This window comes from Carex rostrata, chromosome 16 (assembly GCF_964058835.1).
Source record: "Carex rostrata chromosome 16, lpCarRost1.2, whole genome shotgun sequence".
NCBI lineage: Eukaryota > Viridiplantae > Streptophyta > Magnoliopsida > Poales > Cyperaceae > Carex > Carex rostrata.
The window spans coordinates 9486537-9511816 of NC_135933.1; the positions used below are offsets into that span (position 1 = coordinate 9486537).

At 32.2% G+C, this 25280-nt stretch overlaps 2 protein-coding genes and 2 long non-coding RNA genes across 4 annotated transcripts; 1 reads left to right on the forward strand and 3 right to left on the reverse strand.

Annotated features, from left to right (window-relative positions):
• Positions 1–3459: 3459 nt before the first annotated feature.
• Positions 3460–4746, forward strand: LOC144567293 (uncharacterized). The gene is made up of 3 exons (XM_078317394.1): positions 3460–3993; positions 4241–4303; positions 4408–4746. The coding sequence occupies exons 1-3, from the start codon at positions 3499–3501 to the stop codon at positions 4411–4413; spliced, it is 564 nt and encodes a 187-aa protein (XP_078173520.1). The 5' UTR covers positions 3460–3498; the 3' UTR covers positions 4414–4746.
• Positions 4747–4862: 116 nt separating this feature from the next.
• Positions 4863–5431, reverse strand: LOC144567814 (uncharacterized). Its single transcript, XR_013515510.1, has 2 exons — positions 5305–5431; positions 4863–5001 (listed from the first exon to the last, which is right to left on the reverse strand). It is a non-coding gene; the product is annotated as an uncharacterized LOC144567814 (long non-coding RNA).
• Positions 5432–13117: 7686 nt separating this feature from the next.
• Positions 13118–13424, reverse strand: LOC144567870 (uncharacterized). Its single transcript, XR_013515525.1, has 2 exons — positions 13303–13424; positions 13118–13254 (listed from the first exon to the last, which is right to left on the reverse strand). It is a non-coding gene; the product is annotated as an uncharacterized LOC144567870 (long non-coding RNA).
• Positions 13425–13480: 56 nt separating this feature from the next.
• On the reverse strand, positions 13481–16589 carry LOC144567869 (small ribosomal subunit protein eS1). The gene is made up of 7 exons (XM_078318077.1): positions 16377–16589; positions 16244–16291; positions 16045–16150; positions 15230–15367; positions 14498–14683; positions 13852–14052; positions 13481–13759 (listed from the first exon to the last, which is right to left on the reverse strand). Exons 1-7 carry the CDS (start codon positions 16385–16387, stop codon positions 13664–13666), a joined length of 786 nt encoding a protein of 261 aa, XP_078174203.1. The 5' UTR covers positions 16388–16589; the 3' UTR covers positions 13481–13663.
• Positions 16590–25280: the final 8691 nt, after the last annotated feature.

Sequence of the window (25280 nt, forward strand, 5' to 3'; positions counted from 1 at the left end):
GAAGGTCCAATAATGTTTGTAAATTTGGGATGACACTTCTAACTTGTAGAGATTATTTTGACCCTTTAATAGATGTAAGATTAAATCAGAACAGACGATTTGGAATTTTGGCAAGCAATAAAGATCTTGGAAAAGGACAATTTTGTTTCTAGAATTTGTGCAATTCTGTCAATTGTGATTGTCATTAATTCCTATTGAGTATTGATCCATAATTATATTTACCATTATTGAAATGCATTTTATTTATAAAACATATATATCGTTCTTCTTGTTTTCTTTATAAAAAATCAATGCAGATGCTCGATGAAAAATTGTGTCGAAATTGGTTTGTTGTTATGGCGTCTCTTATAACATATTTTTGTGAATTGAGGTATTGGACCTTTCTCTATAGGTTCATTGCATAGTTGTTACTTGTTACTTTTATCATTTGAAAGTTCAAATCTGACAAAAAATTTCTTTATAAAAATCCACCTCTTTATTCCAATATTTTGGGGAAGCATTATTTATACGGGAAATGATATGACTCATTAAACTTTATTATAATTATTATTGTTGTTGTTGTTGTTGTTGTTGTTATATTGAAACGGGTCACTACTTACCTGTTGCATTACATTATTTGACCCGCTGCATACTGGAGTACAGAGTAAGTGTCACAGAAACCTCGGCAAAAGAATTGCAAAAGGTATGAGAAAGTTGGAGAAAATAGGAATATGGCATAGTAAGTGTCACAGGGGTTCATTCTAGTTTTGCCCACTTTTGATTGTAATTTCATGTTTCCGTACATTAATTAGCAAAAGGAATATGGCATGTAGTTTCTAATCTCTCAATCCCTAAATGACTTCTAACTACATTAATTTTATTTACTTTTAAAAAACAACTGAATCAGCAAATGTGTATTTGCATAATTATTAAGTATATATTGAGAGTTCTTAAGCTCATCGTGTTTTTTATGAGTTTAACTTCAAGATCTATCAAAATGACTTCAAATAACGGATTCAAACCGTTCAAGCCGATCTACTTCATGAGTAATACAATTACATACAAAATTTATAAATTTTTGAATTAATTTAGTACAAAATCAAGATTTAAAAAATTACAAGTTAATTTTAATACATTCATTTGACATCAATTTAAAACTTGATGAGCTTAAGAATGTCCTAGGTTTACTTGTATATTGATACATTAATCAATGAGGAGGGTTCAAATGCCTTCATTTTTTCTGCTTCCACCAACCTCCATTTTGAAAACATTAATAACTCAAAATGTAAATCATAAACTTCAAAATAAAACTGTTAGATGTGATCTATGCTATTTTATCTGTGCTAAAAAAATTATCACATATCACATTTCGGTTTTCTTTTTATGTTAATTAATTAGTTAAAAAAATCAACGTCTAGAAATTATTCACATTAGTACATTTTTACAAGTACATAGATAAAATAATGTAGATCACATCAAACGATTTTATTTTCACTTTAAGTTTCAAATTTTGAGTTATAAAGTTTTTAAAAATGAAGGCCTGATCTCAGTCAATTGTACATTTTCAGAGATTTGAAAAATAAATTGTATTTGTGCAATTACCAAGCATTATTGATTATTGATAATTATAGCTGTCGTAGCATTAAAAATAAATGAAGAGTGATTTTACGGATGAAGAATGATTTGGTTCCGTAGCGGTTAAGAACTGTTAGAATTTTTTTACACTTTATACCAACTTTATCCTTATTAAAAGCTTCTTGTATATTTGCTAAGATTTGGTGTTTGATTGATTAATTAGGCAATAAATTGAATGATGGCAAACATTATATCTTTAAATACTAAACGAGCTGCTTTATTCCATCTTTATTTCCTTCTTTAATTTTGAAATAAAACAAATTCTAAAATACACCAACTACATTTCTAACAAAGTATGTATGTTGACCATTGATTATTTTTTATTAATATATTTAAATCATGGATTGTTTTCGGAACAAAGAAAGAGCAAAACAAGATTTGAATCATAAAACATGTAAAAATGGAACTAGCTCTTTCAATAGCAAGCTCAATAAAAAAATTATTTTCTATTTCAAAAAAAAAAAAAAAAAGTGTGAAGGACAAAGTTCCTTCAGAGATTTTTTTTATATCAATTTTTCTTAACGTTCAAATTTTAACAACTTATAATATTTTTAATTTCCTGATTTGACTGTTAAAATCGATTTTTTTTCATTTCATTGATTCACATGTGCTTGTTGTATTTATTTTGTAGAATTTATTATCAAATTAATTATTTTTGTGGTCTTATTTTATTTTTTTGTTCAGTTTTTCATTCTAATTTCCCAATTTCAATTACCTTTTAATACATTGAAGCCTCTTATATATAACGTGTGAACCAAAGCATTTATTTCATTCTGTGTCCTTTTAATGCTCATGAAATATGACGTCGTGTTAATATATTTATGTGAATTGTGAAATATATTTTCATGATATCTAAATTAGAATTATGCACAGCCTTATCTTCTTTTTTTGAAATCTTGACAGCGGCTGTCTATGCACATCCTTATCATTGATACATTTTATGGAGAAGCACAATATAAGTTTGCTTGATTAGATAACTGAAGAAATTACATTTCTTAATTATAAGAACATAAAAATAAGCAAGGAAGACTTTCTTTATATAAAGCATTTAATAATTTATTTTGAGTACATTGAATATAAGCCTCAGTTAGTCTTAAGCAAAAATAATAATAATAATAATAATAAAATAGGGATAAAATAAAACTGGTATTAAGCAAAGAAAATTCTTTCTGCGCTCAATACTGTAAATAGAGACTTTGAACTTCAATCTCAACCACATACTTAAATTAGACGGCACTATTGAGGTAAAAATATTAACAACGCTATTTTAGTTTTATGCAGCACGAGTCAATTAAAGATTGACTCTTGTTCACTTGTAAGGATTTTATTATAGTCCTAAATAAATTTGGACGAACCATTTTGAATCAGCCAATTTAGATTTAAGCGCATATTTTTAACTCTCAGCCATTTTTGCAGATGAGCAGATAATAACATATATACGAGCAAGGTGGAGTTAGACCGTCCGATCTGAAATCAAAGATTGGAATGATTTGAGAGGAAATCAACTCAATAATAATTAATAAATAATCCCCTATGGTTAAAATTGGATAAATCAGATCGGATTGTAATTGGACCGTTCGATTAGAATCTACGGTAAAAGCATACCGGGCTACTCGTCCCGCGACGAAGACCCAAACTACGAAGTCAAATGAGGTAACCTCGAAAGCCCTGGACATTCACCTATACGGTTTCTGTGTGTACATTTATATAGCAAGAACAATTTACGGAAATTAAAGGATTTTGATTTGTTCAAATTTGATGATACACAATTTCATGTACTTGTTCTGTTACAAAGAATCAACATTCTAAACTAAAACCATCAAATAGTCGTTCCCTTTCTCTCCTCGGCGCATTGCCCATTGCCCTCCTCCTTGTTCTCTCCTCATGGTAACTATGCCAGCGACTATTTCCGTTGGAGAGAATCCCAGCCTCTCTCCGGTGAATTCATCTCGAGAGAACAAAATGGAGCCCACAAAGCGACCGCGCCGCTACGATTGCTCCTTACCTACGTTCAGCTGGGGCGTGCAGCGCATTATTCCCTGTGTCAAGGACCCCTCCATTTCCTCCAAGGCGACTCTGCCCCCATTACCTGCTCCAAAGCCTTCGCCTGAGAAGGAGGAGAAGGAGAAGTCACCGGTTTCGGAGATACCCTGGAACTTGAGGAAGAGGAGAGCTGATACTTCCTCTCCAGTCGGTAATGGTAGCGATGTTGGATCGGTCGCTTCACTGGTTGTAACGAAGGAGAAGGAAATGAAGAAGACTAAATTGTCGGTTTCTCTCACATCTATTGAGATCAGAGATGATTTCCTGCTGATGAAAGGCAAGAAACCAGCATCCCGACCAAAGAAGCGCCCAAAGCATGTGCAAAAGCAGATAGATGTAATGCAATTCTTCTTTTAATCTCCTATCTTAACTTTAAATCGTCTTCTCCTTTTGGTATAATAGACAAAATCAAACTGAATGTTTTTGACGGGAAGAGCAAAGATCGAAATTTCTTAGTTCTATTGGAATTGCGATAAGAAATTAATAAGTTGTTCCTATTTTCTTCTCTCTTTTTCTATTTGAAAGTTTTGTTAAAGCTGTACATAATAGATTTTGATCCCCTCCCCTATTAATTTTCTGACAGGAGGTTTTCCCTGGACTATGGTTGTCTGAAATTACACCGGAGTTGTATAAAGTTGATGAAGAGGTATACATAATACATCCCTTTCTGGTTAGTTTAATTGATCACCAATTTCACCTTGTTGAGCTTAATTTAATTGTTCATTTCTTTTTTTGTCCTTCTTATTGTAGGGTTGATCATGTGACTCAAGGCTATGATCAGTTATTGATCTTAACTCATTTAACCGGCTGTACAGGAAAAGGGACCATAGTAGTTTTTTATTTGGTAGCTTCATTACTTCCCTTGCTTAGGTTGGAGTAATTTGATTCTGGAATTAGGAAGAATTTTACTTTGATTATCGGTCAAGGTCTAGTAACATTTGTGTATGCTTATGCATAGTTGTTGCAAAGCTTGGTATTAATTAAGAAAAGTATTTTTTTTTTCTTTTCATTGGGAGGTTCCCGGGCAAATGTCAGGAATAGATGGTCTTTGTTAAACTGTTGCTGTAATGTTTTCATGCATTTTTAACACTTGGTAGTTTCAGTTGCTTATATTTTTTTTAACTATTTTTAGACTACTTAATTTGTCCGTAGGGAGAATTTTTATGGGGAAAACATTTTTTATTGTTGTATATTCTTTTCTCTCAGTTTTAGAAGGACTTGAAGATATTTTTATCAACGGATTTTGATGGTACAGAGCACAGACTTCACTACTACCAAACATCAATGCTATAAACATTTATTAGAGAAACTCTCCCAGTTATCGGTAACAGGTGATCAATTAGTCTGGTTATGGTCTAATGATTGAGCATACCTTCATATCTAGCTAATATATATAGAGAAATAAGTAATGATATGTACCCATGTCAGGAAACCAAGTGCCTTTTATAAATATTTCCCCCAATTTGTACATTGGTGTAGGCTGGCATTGGCATTCTGACAAGTTCTTCCATTCCAAAACTGCTAATTAGCTCAGGCTGTCAGGAGGAAGCATTAGAGTGCCGAAGGGGATTTCAGAAAATTAATTAGACAAATATTCACTTTTTTTGGTTGGTTGATGATTTTTCTAATGCAGCAGCCCTCAAATACTCTGCTGCTGGAAGTTGCAAGAATCAGGGCTCAATTTTGGAGTGCATATCCTCTGAGGTACTGCTCATTAGAATGAGCTCTCAGCCGGGCCAAAATAATTTGGATGCCTATTCAGATTTTGGGGGGGGGGGGGGGGGGGGGGGGGGGGGGGTGCTTTAAGATTTGCGCCAGGTTAAAACGGACGATACACGGTAGGGAACCACACTGGATCTGAACTCCAATATTGTGTCTCTTTGCAACAATGCAGCCTAACTATCGATGTTTACTAACTACCAAGCCTCAGGTTTACTAGTATTGGCAAATGAGGATAATCCTTAATTTGCTCTAATGAAGGATTTTGGCGAATTTCGGAAATAGATGAAGGTGCCAGGAGTAATGTCAGCATCTCCTGAAGATCTGACCTTACTTTTGGCAAGTAAGATAAAGTTAAGTGAAGTAAATTTTAAATCACTTTAAACCATTGATTAATTGGTAGTAGAACAGAAAGTAAATGAAGTAATAGTAAATAAAAAGATCAAATAATCTTAATATACAATGCTAGAAAACATAGACTTGAGGAACATTTTTTTTTACCATGTACCTAAAGGCTTCTGTGTTTTCTTTCATTGTTCTTTTTTGCTCATTTTTCTATCAATTAATTTTGGCCATATTTTATCATTTATCAGCTTCTAATGTTTTCTAGTTTACTGACTTTAAAGTGTTGCTGCACTGGATTGTATATCTGGAATTCGTGCTTAAAGTGTCACTGTCAGTGTCATCACAGGTCGCCATACTGTAGAGACTGGTGCACATATTATGCATCCTATCTGCTCAAATAATCAGTTCCTTAACATAAAAACCAAAAGTTTTGTATGCCAAAAAATACTTTTCTTAAACTTAAGCGGATAAATTTGCAAAAACTTGGGAACTCTTTACAATGAAGAAAAGTCATGTGTTCCGTTTCCATATTTATACTTGAGTAGATCTATTATCTATTGCAAGTCATATGTTCTAGTATCCTTTATTTTAAGAGATAAATATTATCAGAAAACATCTAAATGAGAATGGAGTTCAATTAATAAAAAAGAGAATGAGAAATGATATGAAATTGAAGAATTTTTATTTGGAGCGTATATTTTGACTGGATCAATTCAAATCCGAGGAGGCAATACATCATCACACTGAAAAAGAAAGCTAACCAAAGACACTACACTAGTTGACTGGGCCTTAATGGGCTCTTTAAGTTATATTCGGAAACTTTGCTAGGTTCTGTTTTCCAATCTAAAATGTCCGTTTGAATTGATTGGTTTGTAGGACCTGACATGCTCATTTGAATACAAATTCCATTACTCGAGGTTCACAAAGAAAAACTGCTCAAGAGATAGAAAATCACCTTGATCTAAAAGATTCTGCACAGATATTTGATTTTCTATCTATCTAAAATATAGTAAAAAAAAATTTCAAAAAAAATATAAAATTTGGTTTTTAAACACATATTAATATGGAGAACAAGGTGACGGTTCAAATCGACTGTTATGATTTTGAAAACTCAAATATTGAACCGTAGCACCGTAGCCATACTCTATATATATTTTGGTAGTGAAATTTGTACACCCTTTGACTGGTCAAATTAATTCTTATTCTCTAATTAATTGATCTATTGGTATTTAAGAAAGAAATAATTCTTTAATTAAATAATTTGTACACCATAGCCTTTATGCAATATATAACACCGTAGCTTTACTCATATATATATATATATATATAGAGAGAGAGAGAGTGTGGCTATGCTCAAATCGATTTTTCCTGGGCCCAGGAACAAACGACTCGGTTTTCATATTTTCAAAGTTCAAACAGTCGATCCAAACCGTTAGATGTTTAATCTATATTAAAATGTGCTTGGAGACCAAATTTTACATATTTTGAAATTTTTTTACTATTTATTAAGATGGTTTGAAAATCGCTGTTTTTATTAAAATTATGCACCATAAAAAAACAGCGACTTTCAAACTATCTTAATAAATAGTAAAAAAAATTCAAAAAATATAAAATTTTGTCTCCAAGCACATTTTAATATAGATTAAACATCTAACGGTTTGGATCGGCCGTTTGAACTTCTGAAATTAGAGAACCGAGTCGTTTGTTCCTGGGCCCAGAAAAAATCAATTTGAGCTTAGCCACTCTATATATATATATATATACCAATTGATATGAACAGTCAAAAGAGGGCCGAGTGATCCTTTTTGGTACATTCTAAAAGATAGAGAGATTACACAATTCGCCCATTTTTGTGTTGACAATAATTTATCATTATTTGATCAAGTATGTCCAATCAAAATAAGATGATTCAGATTACACCATGAATTTTGAGAGGTGGATTTGTTTCGATCTGAACTGTTAAATTTTAGTTGGATGCATGTCTCCCGTGTAACATGGGAAACAATTAATCATTTTTTTTTTGTATATGGCTGCATGAATTAAAATCTGTTGAAATTCCTCATTTGTGAACAGTATTTTTGAAATTTATGAAATCTCGAATTCAGCCGTCCAACTTTTTTATACATGCATCTCGAAACAGTTGATTTTTCTGTACACACATTTTAAAACAGCTCGACGGTTGGATTCAAAAACAGTGTTCACGAATGAGAATTTCAACAGATTCGTTTCCTGGCTGCATATGTGAATCACATAATTAATGTTGAATGGGATTCATTTGTTTTTTATTTAAGCAATCGAAAATGAAAGAAGAATACACTCAAATGCATAACTAATGATAATAATATATTGTTTCATGATATCGTCACACCTTTCTTATTTATTTTACTATATAAAACATGTAATTCACAACCATTAAAAAAAATGTAATTCACTGTAAATATGAAAACAGTGAGTATAACTAGGGTGTTCTTGCTCATCAAGTCTCTTTCTAAACTTAACTCAAAAACTAATCGAATTGGCTTCTAGCGATGCATCCAAATCATTGAAATTGATGTATTTCACGAGTGATGAGTTTACATGTCAAATTTATAAATTTTCAAACTAATTTAATATAAAATTAAGCGGTCAAAAAATGATAAAAAATGAACACATTAAAATAAACTTATAAACCATTTTTTTATCACTTGATTTTATACTAAATTTGTTTGAAAATTTATAAATTTAACATGTAAACACATCAGTCGTGAAGTAGATCTGTTTCAACAATTTTGATGCATCGTTTGAAGCTAATTCAATAAAATTTTATTTAAGCTCACAAAAGGGATTGGTGAGCTCAAGAACACACTAAATCTACTCGAAAATAGTTGCATCTGTGTAGAACATTAAGATATTGGAGAAGATTATAAAATAATTAAAAAAAAAAAATAGGTTCCTTACTGTGGTTCCTAATCTTATTTTTGTAAACCATTTTTGACATATAATTCAATACGGTTAGTATGTCCTTGCATGTGATGAAGAATCTATATCCATTTTGAAGAACAAAGTTTGAATGGTTATGACAAAGTTTTTGAGAAGAATGAATGAAGATGAAAAGGACGCAAATATATACTTTTTTATAATGCTACTAATTAAATGTTACACAATGAACGGAGAGAAATGATATGAAATGTAATATGTAACGAAAGCATAATATTTTTATTGGAATGTTTACGGAATGATTATTTTTATTATTTTTGTGATTGGAAATTTGAAATCGAAAATAATAATTAATTATATAATTTAGAAAATTTATGCTTAAAATTGAATGAATTTTTTTTATGCAATAAATTTGATTATGCGTACACTTTCTTATCTTTTTTAAAAAAAATTCTACATAAAAAACTTTCTATTTATAGAATTATGTGTTGACTATTTTTTAGTTGAGAAAAAATAGAATCACAAACAAACGCTTTAATTTTTTTAATATTATGGATGAAGTTTTCTGATTTGAATTTTCTTACCATGGTCTAACTTTATCAATTAAATAAGACATATTTTTTTTCTAAATTTTGTTGTTTAAAATTTGAGTAGAATTAGGATGTTTAAGTTCGGAAATAAATCTGCTGCGATCCTATAGGATCGCAGAGTCCCTGCGATTCTAATTTGTGAAAATCATTAATTGCTGCGATCCTATGGGTAGAAAATCATTGTTTAAGTTCACCAACCTATTTTGTGAACTCAACTTTAAAATTTATCGGATTGACTGAAAATAACAAATCTGAACTGTTGAAACCTGTCTACCTTACTAGTAATGCGTCTACATACAAAAAATTTTAACTTTCAAATTAATTTAGTATAAAGTCAAGTAGTCAAAATTAGAAGGCTTAGAATTTAATTTGAATACATTTATTTTTTTGAAAGTTTTTTACGCTTGTTTTTATACTAAATTAATTCGAAAGTTTAAACATTTATGCATTTAGACACATCATTTGTAAGGTAGACAGATTTTAAAATCTTGGTCATGTTGTCACGGAAAACTTTAAATTGGTCTTAAATTAAATGTCAAATTCAAAATCTTCGGGTGTTATTATTAGAGATAATACATATTAATTGGCGTGATTTAAGTTAAACATTTATTTAAATTTGAGTTGAATTAATTTAGTATTTATCTATTGAGGAGGGTTCCAATGCCTCATCTTTTTCATATCTCATTATACTTCATATTTTATATCTTTGTTTTCAAAATTAAAATTATCGATCCGAACCATTCAAGATAATATTTATACTAAAATATGCATGGAGATGAAATTTTATATTTTTTGAAATTTTTTTTACTATTTTTTAAGATAGGTACAAAATTATTGTTTTTGAACCGTTCAAAAAACAATTATTTTCTACCCATCTTAAAAAATAGTATCAAATTTCCAAAAATTATAAAATTTTATCCCTAACCATATTTTAGTATATATATTATGTTGAACAATTTGGATTGACAATTTGAACTTTGAAAACAAAAATATAAAATATGAGATATGATAATGTATGAAAGACATGAGGCATTAAATGAGTGAGTCTATGGTACTATGCATATCACAGGTTGTTACCGTGCTATGGCTCTATATTCGAGTTTTCAAATCCTAACGGTCGATCCGAACCGTTCATCTTGTTCTTCATATTAATATGTGTTTGGAGACCAAATTTTACATTTTTTTGAAAATTTTTTACTATTTTTTTAGATATTTAGAAAATCACTTGATCTGAAAATTCTGGACCATCCAAAAACAGTGATTTTCAATAAATCTAAAAAAATAGTAAATTTTTTTCAAAAAATGTAAAATTTGATCTCCAAACACATATTAATATGGAGAACAAGATGAACGGTTCGGATCGACCGTTAGGATTTGAAAACTCGAATATAGAACCATAGCACGGTAACAAATCGTAATATGCATAGTACCATAGACTCACTCTTAGAACCCTCCTCTTATCTATTTTAGATTAATGAAATAGAAGTCTTTTATTTCATACACTGATACACGTTCTATATTCTTTCGGTTTTTCAATTTAATTTGTATGTTTCTCAAAGAGATGGGATTGCGTTGGGCATTACTTTTCCTTGCTTTAGACAGTAAGCTTCTGGATTAGAAAGATGGAACCTGGAATAGAGTTGTTTCTCTGAATAAATCCATTTTTGTTTTCATTCTCTTCTTTTGTTCTCTCCATTGACTTTTTCTTTAATATTTTTTTCTTAATTTGCTCATGAATCCTATTCTCCTATCCGAATAGTTAGGGGTGAAAACGGAGCGGATAGTGGTAAAACCATATCCATATTTTTTTTTAATTTTTCGGATACGGATACAGATCGGATCGGATATTTATTAAAATAATATTAAAAAATATCAAAGTTCATAATATTTATCTATTTTTAATGGTGAATAACAATATTTTTTTCATAATATATATTTACGGATACATTGAAACGTAAAATCATATCATTATCCATGTTCACACAGATATTCGGATATCAAATATCCACATCTAATTTTTCAAATATGAAACAAATACGGATCGGATATTATGCATACCGTTTTCACCCCTATGAATATCTCATGCATAACTCTTTTAATAAGTGTACCTTTGGTGGGCTGAACAACATAAGAACAAAAAAAGTAGCACTTGGGATATTATACATAATATTTATCACATTATAACTTGCAGTGTCTATTTCTGAATTCTGAAAAATAAAGTATTGTGCTTGCATATGTAAGTATGTAACATTGGACTCAGTTTGCTTATCCCTTCTTTTTGTTGAAAGGGTCATGGCAGAAGCTGCCAGAGAAGTTCAAGTTCACTGATCAATATTATTTCTACTAACCTAAACAGCAGTATAGTGCTTGATCCAAAGTCCGACTTCAGACATTATCATTTCTACTAGCCTTGATGGATTGGTTGTCGCACCTCGGAAAACTTCCAAATTACACATATATACCAACTCATCCAAGGTTTTTCTACGTACATACTTGTTTATGGTTCTGATTCGTGCCCATGATGTCTGGGTTATCTGCTTAACACTATTTCCATTTACCACCATTTGGAATCCTAGCTAGCTGTGCACTGGTTAAATTCCACACCAATTTTGCATAAGGACATCCGAAAAAAAGATGGAAAGATGTCTCCACTGATGGTATGAGATAGAGCATCCATCACCTATTGACCATGAGGTACTCCATCTGAAAATTGGTTGTAGTTTAAGTAGCTGATTCCAAAAGAAAGAACCCTGTCTAAGCCAAACACCCAGCCCCTCTTGCACTCCCACTCCTCCTCTTAGTCGTGAGGCCCATAATTTTCAAAGTGACTCCTCTTCCTGGTATAACCGCCACCACCAACGTAATAGAAGCGATGTCTTTTGTATATTTGCTTATCCCTTCATAAACTAATCTGTAGACTGTTGGATTTATTAATTGGTATGCCCGTTATGAAAAATCCGAATCCAAAACCTGATCCGTTATGAAGAGATCGATGCAGACTCTTTATGAAAAAATGCATTAGTTTTTATATAAACCCTATCATTCTGTCTCTTCTCTAAATCTAAGAACAAAAACAGTAACTACCAAGAAAGAGAGAAAAGATAGAGAGCACCAGAAATACTATGTTAATGTTTGAAGGTTTTAGGTCGTGGAAAACGTAAGGTTTCCAGCTTCGGCTTGTGATTTTTTGCAGAACCAATGATACTGCTACGCTCGTAAGATCTACTTCCGCTTCCGCACAAAGATTAACGGAGTAATTTGTAAATTCTATCCGTTGATTAACATAGACTCTTGTACTAGGCTTCAGGCCTGATTTGTATTATTCTTGCGCAACTGATGAAAAATTGCTGAGCTGAAGATAAAGATATTTTGTTTCATTTAAAAGATATATAGTTTTTGTTGTAATTTTGTTTTTCTATCCCTGAAAAATCTGCTTCCACCTCTGAACTTTGGACTATATATAACCCTAAAAAAGTTTTTTAGCCGTACAAGATAAAAACACTAATCAATTGCAGCAAATAATTAACATCTTGCAAATATTTCTCCAATAGTAAATCTAAATATCAAAACGCATAATACCATTTATGAATTAACAATCTGTTGTTCATTTTCTTCAATCATTTTTCTTGAATAATTCTTTCTTAGCTCATGAATCTAATTCGCTCATGAACAACATATGATGGTGAAGAAATTTGCCCTTCGGATATTTACACATAATATCTATAACTGTTGCAATTGATCTATTCGTTGTTGCACTTGTGATATTGAACAATAGAATTTAAATGTAGTGTGTAAACTGATAAATATATTTCTCATATAGTCATATGGCTGTGATTGTGATGGTAAATATAGCGTGTACACTGATAACGATTGGCAAACATGCAGAAGGGTTTTTGAAAATAGAATAAATTACGCATGTTCTATTGTCGAGTTATTGGACAAAAGTATTCTAGCGTTATGAATTATGAATACCAATTACTTAGAATCTTCGATCAGGGCTATCAAGCATTGATAGCAAACATTGGTACTACGCACCTCAGATACCTTTCTATGCTTTCTTATCAGGAACCCAAACCGACCACCAACAAAACCATTTGAAGAAAACTGACAAGATCAGGGACTAGAGGATTGATAAAATTAATAAAAAAATAAAAAAATAGCAGCACATAAAACTAGCACCTCGAAAAATATCAGCTGATCTGATCCTGCATCGCAAGTACCAAAAACACCTCAAAACACAGTACCCACAAGTATTGTCATAGCAACTAGAAACAAACACATCCAATAAGATGAGAAAATGCTCTCAAGTAATTTGGCACATGACAACAAACTAAAAATATCAAGAGAAACAAAACTTTCAATGTTCATATACCGACCTCAACAAAAACTCATCATAATTAAAGAAGAAACTACTAGAACATAAGAGCCATTGAAGCTTAAGCTCCAACAACCTCAGTTTCTTCCATTGGGACATCTTCCGCCGGCCTATCGAGCTTCACGCCGACATCCTCCTTAGTGTAGTCACCATGAACCTTCATACAACAAATCAAAGCATAATTTAAATTACTTAAAGCTCAGACGACAGTAGCAAATAAAACTAAAACCAAAGATAAAGAGTTATTACCTCCATGAGTTTACCCAAGTCAAACTTGGGTGCCTTGAGGATCTTCACCTTGCGAATGAAGACATTTTGAAGGGGGAAGATGCTGGAGGTTGACTTCTCAATCTCCTTCCCGATGGATTCAGGGATGAATTTCGCTACCAGATCCTTCAAGTCGCACGATGAAGCTTGGTTCACCATAATTTCCCTCATCTTCCGGCGAATCTAAATAATAGAAAAGGAAGCACCTCGTATTAACAACGCTGAATATCATGAATTCATACCACTTGAGGTAACAGAATTTTTTAGTTAGTTTAAATCCGGTCTGTTCATTATATACTATCACAAATCTTAAAGGCCCCCGTGCATTACATGTTTGGATGCGGACTCAAATTTCAAGAGTTATTACCTACATGCGGACTCAAATTTCTGTTGTAAAGGGTTGCTTATCTATTTCTTTCTGGTTGTACTAATTTCTCATATTCTCCTAGTTATTTTATAGACCCAACATCTCCAACCAAGACTATGAAGGTCTTCTACAGACACCATTATACCATGTTTTGCTTTGCAACAGTCATATTTTTTGTTTGCTACAACAACCATGCATACAAAGTACAATTAACAAAATGCCAGATCCCAACGAAATGCAAACTAATAATAAATAATTCACCTGTCTAATTTGGCTGCTCTGGGCGTAGCAAGTGCGCTTGACCTGATTGGACCTCCTCCTGGTGAAGCCAATGCAGAACATGCGCAGGGTGTAGTTGTCGGTGGTTTTCACGTCAACATGTGCCTCAATCAAGGTTTGCCATTTCCTCACCAAAGACCTAAGCTTATCAGTAGTGAAATCCATTCCCTGAAGAAAGACAACATGAAAAACTCATAATAAACCACAAGAACATCCAGCACAAATAAGCACAAAAACTCCCTAATGTCTTGTGATATCATCCATTGCAGTACAAGAATATCTCATGTATGCATTAAAACAGTTGATATAATCTCAAAATGTTCGGAACACATCAAAACATCTACCAAACACCTCTAATTTGTTGAGAAGTATCCAAACCAGGGGCAAAACATAGTGTGGTGGGGAAAGGGTGCTAAGCCCCTCCTATAAATTGAAAAATTAAAATCTGATCCATTAAAATTTGTAAATGCATTAATTCCTATTAGGCCCCCTTATAAAATGAAATTAAACTACATTTGATTTTTCAGCGCCCCCCACCCCCCCCCCTCTCCAATCTCTATTTTCCAATCCACCCCTGACCCAAACTGTCATTCAGCACTCCCCTTAAATAAATAGTGAGCTGATTGCTCAACAATTTCCTACATTCAAGTTCAAATTTAGAAGGAAGAAAAAAATGAAATGGGTAGCTGAGAGATGAATGGAAGGAATAATTACCCAGAAATTGGTGAGAACGTTCTTGCCTTGCACATCCTCAGCTCGAAGCCGAATCTTCCGGAAGGACTGGTCCTCGTCATTCTGCAGATCAGCCAAGCACACCTCGAAAACCCTGTGCTTCAGTCCCTCAGATGCAATCTGAAAACAAATGGGAGAACAAATTTTAACACAAGTAGTAAATCAAACACAAAATTAGCTACAAAAATCAATCATCTGTTCTGCAGATACATCTTGCAAAATAAAGATAGAAACAACTGAAATAAAACAGATTTCTAAATTGGTTCAAAACCTCATGCAAGTTCATAGGAATAGCTATGCAATCCATTTATAGTTCAAGATCTCATCCAACTCCATCATTTCTTTAGTCATATTTGTTTATTCAGTTTCAAACATAGTTTAAACATAACAGACTCGAGTAACAAGTGATTCACAAAGTAAAGGTTTTCAATATCTCCACTCTAACATGTATATTTCTTTCTATTCTTCAAGATATCAAGCATGTTGCTGTCTCATTTCGAATAAGTGTGCAATCCCAATTAAAAAAAAAAACAATTCTAACCAGGTTTAATTAAGCAGATTATCTCATGCTTTATTATTTCATTTTAGCATGTATCTAAAACAGTGGAGCAATTCACTAGCTTCCTACAGCGTTACATGTAGGCAGTGATAATTAGCAACTAATTCACTTAATGCAAAGATTGTAACCCAAGGAAAATGGTTAAAGTATAGCTCCTGGATCAGAAAAAAAAAAGAAAAAGCCTGACAACAGTAAAAGGAGAGAGAGAGGTGAAATTAGAAAAAGGAAGGAATCTAACCTTGGTACCCTGGGTCCTGGAAACAAGGGTTTTCCCGATGTTCTTATTTATAAAAGCTGACGGAGCCTTGATATCGTACCAATCCTTCTTGGCGAACGGATCCACGCTGTACCAACCCAAAATCAAATCAAACTCAAAATCAGCTTATGTATGCAAATCAGTGCCAAATATAAAGAGATATGAGTCTGAGAAAGCGTACATCTTCTTCTTCCCGCCCTTCTTACCCTTCGAGATCCGCTTGTTCTTGCTGAAAATTACCAGTTAAAGAGTCAAAAACATGCATTTAATGATAAAAAAAAGTGACTGGTGAAGGAAAAGGCATCGAAGCTCACCCGACCGCCATTGCTTTGGGGTACTTCTGGCTCGCTGTGCTGCCTGGAGTGACCTCCTTTTAGGGTTTTGTGGCGGCGGGAGGAGACGAGAGAAGAAAATCCTTGAAATGGGGAGGGTAGAGGAGCCTAAAATATGGCTGCTTGGTGCTAAGATTACTAAATATATGATCGGACGATAGGAAACAATTGGAGAGAGTTAATAGGATTTTTCTGGACGGTAGGAAATATGGTTTTCACGTCAGCATGTGCCTGCTTAAGTGCTTAGTAGGGGTGTAACGGTCGATACGGATTGGATAGTAGTCAAACCGTATTCTTATTTTTATAATTTTTTAAATACACATACAGATTGGAAATTATATGGTACGGATATGAATTGAATATGAATATAATTCAGATAATTAAAGATAAATTATTAATATATATTATAATAAGAAATAACATCTAAATATAATTTTTTATTTATAAATTAGATCTAATATTTTTATAGTAAGTTTGTTAGTTACAAAACATATATCATATTATCAAAATATTAGTCATAAATTATGTCATAGTATTATATTGTTTATCAAAATATATATGTATATGCATTTTAATAAATTATTGATATGAATATTCCCGCAATTTTTATATATAAGAAAATTGAAAAACAAAATATTAAAAACGAGAATGGGTCTGTGAAAATTTTAAAAACAGGAAGGGGTACACGACCCATGGCATCCCTGAGAGATGCCATACCAAATTCAAGTCCGACGAAAAAAAAAAAATTTTGAAAAACCAGGGACGCCATGGCATACCCCAGCCCAAGAATTTCAGCAAAAATAAAATAAAATAAAATAATAATAATAATAAATTCCAGGAACGCCATGACATATCCAGTCCCATATACAAAAGCTGAAAATGAAACTTTACTTAGCGTTTTTCAGCTAAAAAAAGAGCTTTCGTGAGATTTGTATATGGGGCTAGATATGCCATGGCGTCCTTGGAATTTAATTTTTTTTTTTTTGCTGAAATTCTTGGGCTGGGGGGTATGCCATGGCGTCCCTGGTTTTTCAAAAAAAAAAAATTTCCGTCGGACTTGAATTTGGTATGGCATCCCTCAGGGACGCCATGAGTCGTGTACCCCTTCCTGTTTTTAAAATTTTCACAGACCCATTCTCGTTTTTAATATTTTGTTTTTCAATTTTCTTATATATAAAAATCACGGTGAATATTCAATTTAATAAATTAATTTAAGAATATAAAGTATATTCGTTGTGGTAGTGCTTGGTGTTAAGATTACTAAATATATAATCGGCGTAAGCAACGTTGTTGGGAATGTAGAAGTTGAGGTTAAAGGTGAAAGATATGTAGAAGAAGTTGAAGGAGTTGTAGAATATGAAACTGATGAAATGGAAGATGAAGATCACGAATTATTGCCACCAGCTGTTAATGATATATATGGTTCGATTGATGAAGCACACCAATACTATGAATTGTATTCGAAGAAAATGAGATTCTCTATTGTCAAAAGGTCGAACCACAAGAAGAGGGATACTACCATAGTCAACCATGTAATTTTTGCTTGTAGCAAATGGAAACCGCCATTAAGTCTTAATGATGGACCTGTCCCAGAGAAGACGAAGGGTGAGTATATTTTTTTTTGTATTACATATGTAAATACACATTGTAATAAGTATAAATATTTTATATCAGGAATAGTACATAATATTTAGTCTAATTAATTTTAATCTTGGATTTAGGGGATGATGGATGGAATGATGTGAAATTTAGCTCGGAGAAATGTCCGAAACAAGATAGTAACGATTGTGCAATATTCATTATTAGGATAATTGACTGCCTCATAAGGAATGTGCCTATGAACTTCGATCAGGTAAATTTTATTTCATTTTGTAAATATATATACTGTAATTTATTTTCATTCAATTTTTTTTCTGAACCAATGTTATTTTTTGTATTGTAGGATCTTATCAGCAAGAAGCGTTATAGTTTGGCATATAATCTCCTTATTTGTGATAAGAATGATTGCAAATGGGGTTCATAGGATGATTGAAATTTGTCAATTTGGTGTTTGAACTGGCTTAATTTGATACTGTGTTAATTAGGGTTCGAAACAATAGTTGTTTTGGTACTGTGTTAACTGATATGGTTGTGTAATAACTGATATATAGGAAATGATATTGTTGTTTGCGATTGACTATATTATGTGGAAATTTTAGAGTTTATATGATATCAATTTGTAAGATATCTATTATGTGAAGTATATTTTGGTGATAAATGTATACATATAAATAGTTTTTGAGATTGTTATATGTCAAACAAAGTATACATATAAATACTTCATTTTCTAAGTGATATATTAGTTGCATAATGAATTAATTGCATATTGAAATATTTGCCTAAGTATACGACTTATGTGTAAGTACTCTAATAAGGGTATGTAAATATAACAACATATAGATATAAATACTAGATATTTCAATATTATCAGTATATAAGCTAAGGCAACGTTTGTAGTCAACATTTTTTAGTTGACAGTTTTTAGTGGTCCATAATTACGATTTGGAAAGCTCTAAATAGTATATTAGTGGTGAACCATAATTCAGAAAGTTTCAACATCCATTCTCTCGATTACAATATCAACTTCTAAATCTCTTAATTTTGAAGGTTGAAATTGAGGGAGTGGATTTCATAGAAGTCTTGTTTTGAAATTTTAATAAGCATAGAAAATGTGAAGCTGATGTTGTTGTCCGCGGCATTCTTATAAATGGGTGTGCAAGATAATAAGCACGGTAAGCGAGTACAAGAGGTATATGTTATGGACTTCAACTAAGTTGCATGTTTATTGCACACATTGAAGTTAGAATAATAAGTGAAGAAATATGTTGGAAAGTAATGATTAAACAAAATGCATTATGGAAACAATGGCTGACTAACTCAGCGTACTGAAGCAAGAGAGGAGTGAATTTTTTGAGTTAAAAGGAGAAATGTGAGACAAATAATTTGTTACAGTGGCCATTCCATCATTTGTATGGAGGAAAAAGAAAGAATTGAAAAAAAAAATCATAGTAGCTATGGCATTTAGCTAATTGGATTGATATGGTTCATCAAATCTATTGTTTGGTCAGTGCATTTCAGACCAAACTCAAATTACTTAGAGGAAAAAGTTTTCTTCTAGTTTGAATAATGTAACCAATCAATCAAATTAGAAATCAAACTAATAACTTTAGAGCAAATCAAACAGCCAAATCAATTTAACGGAAACACATTTTAGTAAGTTGAAACTAAATTGGCCAAACCATTTGAACACCCATAAATTTGACAACTTTTAAATAGCATATATCATATTTTGTAACTGACACTATATCAGGTGATCAGCCAACCTACAGGAATTTGTTGAAGCATATATCTGCAGAAAAGCACTGATAAATAAACAAAGCAGATGTTAAATATTGGAAATAAAATGTATAGTCAAAGAAAGGAAGAAAGAATCATGAAATTAAAAGTATCAAGGAGAAAAAGAATTAGGAAAGTAGAAATTAATACAAGTATTGAATGGATCAATAATCTTGAGACAAATTTTTCAAACAATGTTCTCTTTAATCACATAACAGACCAAACCGACGGCAAAATCAAGATTCGCCACTAATGGTTGAAATTCAAGGAAAAGAGATGAACAGTTTAATACTAGAAAAAAAAATTGAACTCTCTGCCTATCTCCCTACCCTTTTCCTCTCATGTACGAACCTCTGAGAAGGTGAGAATTTACCTTGGTAGAAGTCAGTAAGAAGGGCCGCCTAATTCCAACAAAGATTTCTATCCAATAGCAAGGGAGGCAACACTTTTAGTTGTCCTCACGCTGCTGTGTAATTGCCTTTTTTTAACCTCCAGTTGAGGGAAGTACAAGAGTTTAGAGTTTAGCACAAATTAGGCAATGGGGGAGATTTGGTAAGAAATTGTTGTGGAGGGGAAGAAATGAGGAGTAAAAGCAGTGATTGGATTAGGAAAATCTTACCAACACGAGTAGACTGCAAAAGAGCTGACCGAATGAAGAATAAGATGAGTGGAGAGAATGCGGGAGAGAATATTCAGGAGAAGGTTACACGTGTGGGATGACGGGGGGCACGCAGCCGTTGTCGTAGGACATATGGGCATTAAAAATTTAAGATTCGATGGAGGATGAAATTTGGACTGATGACGATAGCGGACGTCAGAGTAGAAAATGGGGGGGCGCCTTATCCATTATTAGACACTTAAAACATAAATTTTAGTTTGCTTATTTGAACTGAAATGAGATAGATTAAATCAAACTAAATAATAAAATTGGAGTAATTAAAAAATTCAATCGAATCAAACCATTTAAACCAAAGAAAGAAGTAAACCATTTAATTCAAAAGTTATCGATTCAGTTGAAAATCAAACCGAATTCAATGTAATATGCTCGCTGAAAAAACAACAAACAATATAAAATATTATCAAAAACATGCAATATTGGATGTTGCGATGATATAAAATCTACTAGTTATTTTTTTTTCTTTTCGACAGAAACTCCATCCATCTTCAGAAAGAAACGTGAAAGAAAAAAAATCTAAGGTTTTGAGAGCCGCCTGCGCCCCCCTCCCCGCCCCACTACTCCACTACTCAGAAATGCTCCTCCTCTGTCCCGCCAACTCTCTTCACCATTTCTCTTCATCGATCCGTCCTTCTAGTCATTATTGAGCAAGCGCTTCCGTTTTGGGCTGAGCCTTGTCTTCTCTTCTTCGATGATGAAAGATAGAGTGGCCAAGCTGTAGGGATTTCATGTGTATGCAAATAGGATGAAAATTAAATTTTTTTCACTCTATTTACTCAATACACAAAAGGATCTCATTTGTAAAACAATAGTAAGCAAGATTTACACTAGACATTTCATCGAGCACCTCATATGCACAAATAGATCTATTCATTTTTCACACAAGAGGAGATGAGGGTGTAGTTTTTTTTTTCCTAAAGAGATTTTTCAAATCTCTTGAATAGAGGAAAGTTGATTTCCCTTCTAGATCTCTTAAAAACCACCTCTCTTTTGGAAGCACCTTCCACCCCTTGGTTCACCTTGAACTTAAACAACAAACTAACACACCACTTAGATGAATATGAAGTTTAGAGCTTAGATCCAACCATCTAACAAGAAGAGATGAGAGAAGAGACTCATTCCTTGAACTTTTGGGCCTATGAGCAAAACCCTCAAAGTTTTGGCCTAGAGAAGGGAGAAAAGGGGGCTGCTCAATGGAGTAAATTTCGGCTAGGTTAGAGGCTGAAAAAATAGATCTCATTTTATCCAATTATGTCATTTTTAATTAGGTAAGGGTTAGGCCAATTCTTTGTGTAAGGTTTGAATCAATTACACAAATGTCACTAGTCTTGTTTAGTCATCTCATACTCTCTTTAATCTTATCTTGTGATTGGTTTAATAAATTAATTTATAAACAAATAATATTAGTCATATTATTATATTATGCAATGTCTCTATTATTCTTATAATGCATTCAAACATTATACCAAATAATATTTGCATAACTTCTCGAATTTATTTATGGTACAAGCATGTCATATTATGACATTCTATTTTAGCATTTCATTTCATGTATTTTATCTTATATATCATTCTGAAATGTAAAATATTTGTTACTTCTCTTCAGTTGGTGTGACCATATAGAGGATCTATGTCATCTTGGCAGTAATATAAAACTTTATATTATTGACTGTAAAAGGTTATATCATTATATTATAGTTATTCAAACAACATAGTAATTATTTACTCGATCAACTAATTTTGTGTCTATCATCGTCACATGATATTATGAATAATATGTAAAATAGGATTGTGTCATTCTTGCATTATATTCGTTTTCTTGGTCTCTTAAGTGAATTATAATTATAACTACATCAGTTATATTGCATGCAGTATAATTTTACTTTACCAAGGGTGCCAGTAATATCATGACTCAAATAATTGAGCGACAATGATAATATTGACATATAAATTTCTCCCGCACAAGTTGTACATAATGAATTTCTATTTCATTCCTATCATAAGATAATTTTTAAACAGTAATCACATTATATACTTCTCATGTGAAAAACTTATATATCTCATATCTAAGATTCAAAATACACAATGAAAACATTAATGATACAAAACACAATCTATATAATGTACCATTCAATTAGGTTATATTCAATATATGAAAATACACATTTTATATATTCATGTCATTAAGTGATAATCCCTTATCAACATTTATAGAACTACAATATACTTTTAATCGACATGACAATCTTTTACGGTAATCAATGTTCCTCCTTAATTACCATGATTGCGAGCATATTTAGAATTATATGTTTCTCATCTTAGAAGTTGTATGTTTCAAGATCAAGTGCATATTCTTGAACACTTTCAAAGATATAACATATTAATTTCAAGGAACAAAAATACATATAATAATATTCAAAATCATGAACAATACATAAATCATTATAAAAAAAAGATAACTTCAAAACACACATCCTTTACAAGCTATGTCTAGCATTCGGATCCAGTCACGGCTCTGTCAATCGAGCTCGTCGCCTCTCCGTCCTATCATGGATCGTGTTGCTCGAGTAGTATTTATCTTTTTTTTTTGTTAATTTATGTAAATTAGGTATTATGTTTTTACTTTTCTGTTTGGGGTTATGATGATGATAGTTTTGGGTGATGATGACGTTCCTCTTCCTCATTTCTATCTCTCATTCCCCTACATATTCTCTCTGACTCTTTTTCTCATTTTTTTTCTCTTCTTTGCTCCTTCCCTCTTCCTATCTCATTTTTCTATGTTTTCTTTCAAAAATTTAGGCACAAACTTCATCTTAGCACAAAGGCTCGTCTGGATACCCCTGCCTAACTTTGATTACAAAAATATTGTTTTGTGCTAACGACAATAAATTATGCAGGCTCACAACCTACCAATCCTCCGAGCATAAGCACAGAAAATTCTGCATATTCACTATCTACTAATTTGAGCGCAGTCTCCTTTGTTTTTTTTTTCTTATCTACTTTTGTAAAGGGGTTTCAATTGTAATAGTGTAAGTACTAGTGCAAATATTGTATGTACTAGTACAAAACGATGTGTAATTGATTTTGTCTTGATGAATGAAATATCGCCTATGGACTTTCGACAAAAAAAAATCTACTAGTTTAATTCTTTATTCGAGGTTGATTTTTTTTATCTAATAACTCAAAATATTAATAAATATTATATTATGATTATAATATTATCAATGTTAATACATAAATTCATAAAGTAATGTTCTTATTATTGAATATTGATTATAAATGACGGAAATTGAATTAATTTACTTCAGCCAAAAGTATTTATTTAATTATGTTCATAGTTTGATTGATTTAATTTATTTGATCGGTTTATGTTCATTTTTCACTTTATATTAGTATTGTTTTCTAAATCACTTCGGAAAAATATATTTATCGAAAAATAATTTTTGAAATTAAAATAATTTCTACAAAAATATTACATTGAGCAAATTTTAAATATGAATAATTCATTAAAAAAATTTATAATAAAAATTAACACAATAAATCTTATAAAAATCTCTGTAGAAAAAAAAGAAGTAATACGTTTAAAAATATTTTTATCTTGAACTCGTCAAATATATTTTTAAATTAATAGAAAACATAAAAATTTATGAATAATCTGATTAACTTAAATGAAAAGATAATGAAAATAAAAACCGAAAAAGTTTTAATTACGCTCAATATCAACTGAATTCGTATCCTCTGCGTTAACTCAAACATTGAGTTAATTGAGTTAATGCAGATCGAATGAATGCGGATTGTTCGATTCGTATTGACACGCATATTAAGAGTCGAGTATTCTATCTTGAGCCGAATTAGTCTGAATTCAGCATTCCATCTTGAGCCGATTAATCCGAATTCTGATTGGACAACCGAGATGTGTTAACTCAAAATTTGAGTTAATGCAGAGGATACAGTTTCCAAATCAATTAAAGTTGTATCCGTGTATATTAAAGGGTCTCATGCATTATACTTTGAACCGGATTGGTTCAGACTCTGATCGGACGGAGATGCATTAAATCAAGGTTTGAGTTAATGCAGAGGATATCAACTGAATTCGTATATTAATTAACTCAAATATTAAGTCAATGCAGAATGAATCTGGACTGTTCGATCCGTATTGACAAGAATATCAAAGGGTTTGTGCATTTTCGAATTGGCCCGGTCAGGGCTGTAAATGAGCCGAGTTTGAGCGAGTTACCCCCAACTCGAACTCGGCTTGTTTAATAAACGAGCGAGCCAACTCGAGTTGAGATGGTAATAACGAGTTGTAGAGCCAACTCGAACTCGGCTCGTTATCAACTCGAGTTGGCTCACAACTCGTTTAACCAGTGATAGTATTACAACACAAGTTCAAACTCAGCTCGTTATCAACTCAAGTTGGCTCACAACTCGTTTATAACTCGTTTAACCAGTGATAGTATTACAACACAAGTTCAAACATATTTTGCACGAATCTCAAAGCACAAATAACAGTCTAGAGATTCGGGTTTGATTATTTTGAAATTTATTGTGACCAATAATTTGCAACTCGAATTATAAATGAGCGAGTTGGGGCCAACTCGAACAGCTCATTTATTAAACGAGTTGGCCAACTCGAGTTGTAAATGAGCTGAGCTGTAAATGAGCTGAGCTGTAAATGAGCCGTAAATGAGCGAGTTACGAGTTCGAGCTTTTTTGCCCAGCCCTAAGCCCGGATGCTCATCGGGCGGCTGAGATGCGTTAACTCAAAGTTTTGAGTTGATGCAGAGGATACGTTTTCTCAACCTTCCTACTCTTCAAGTCTTAATGCTATAAAC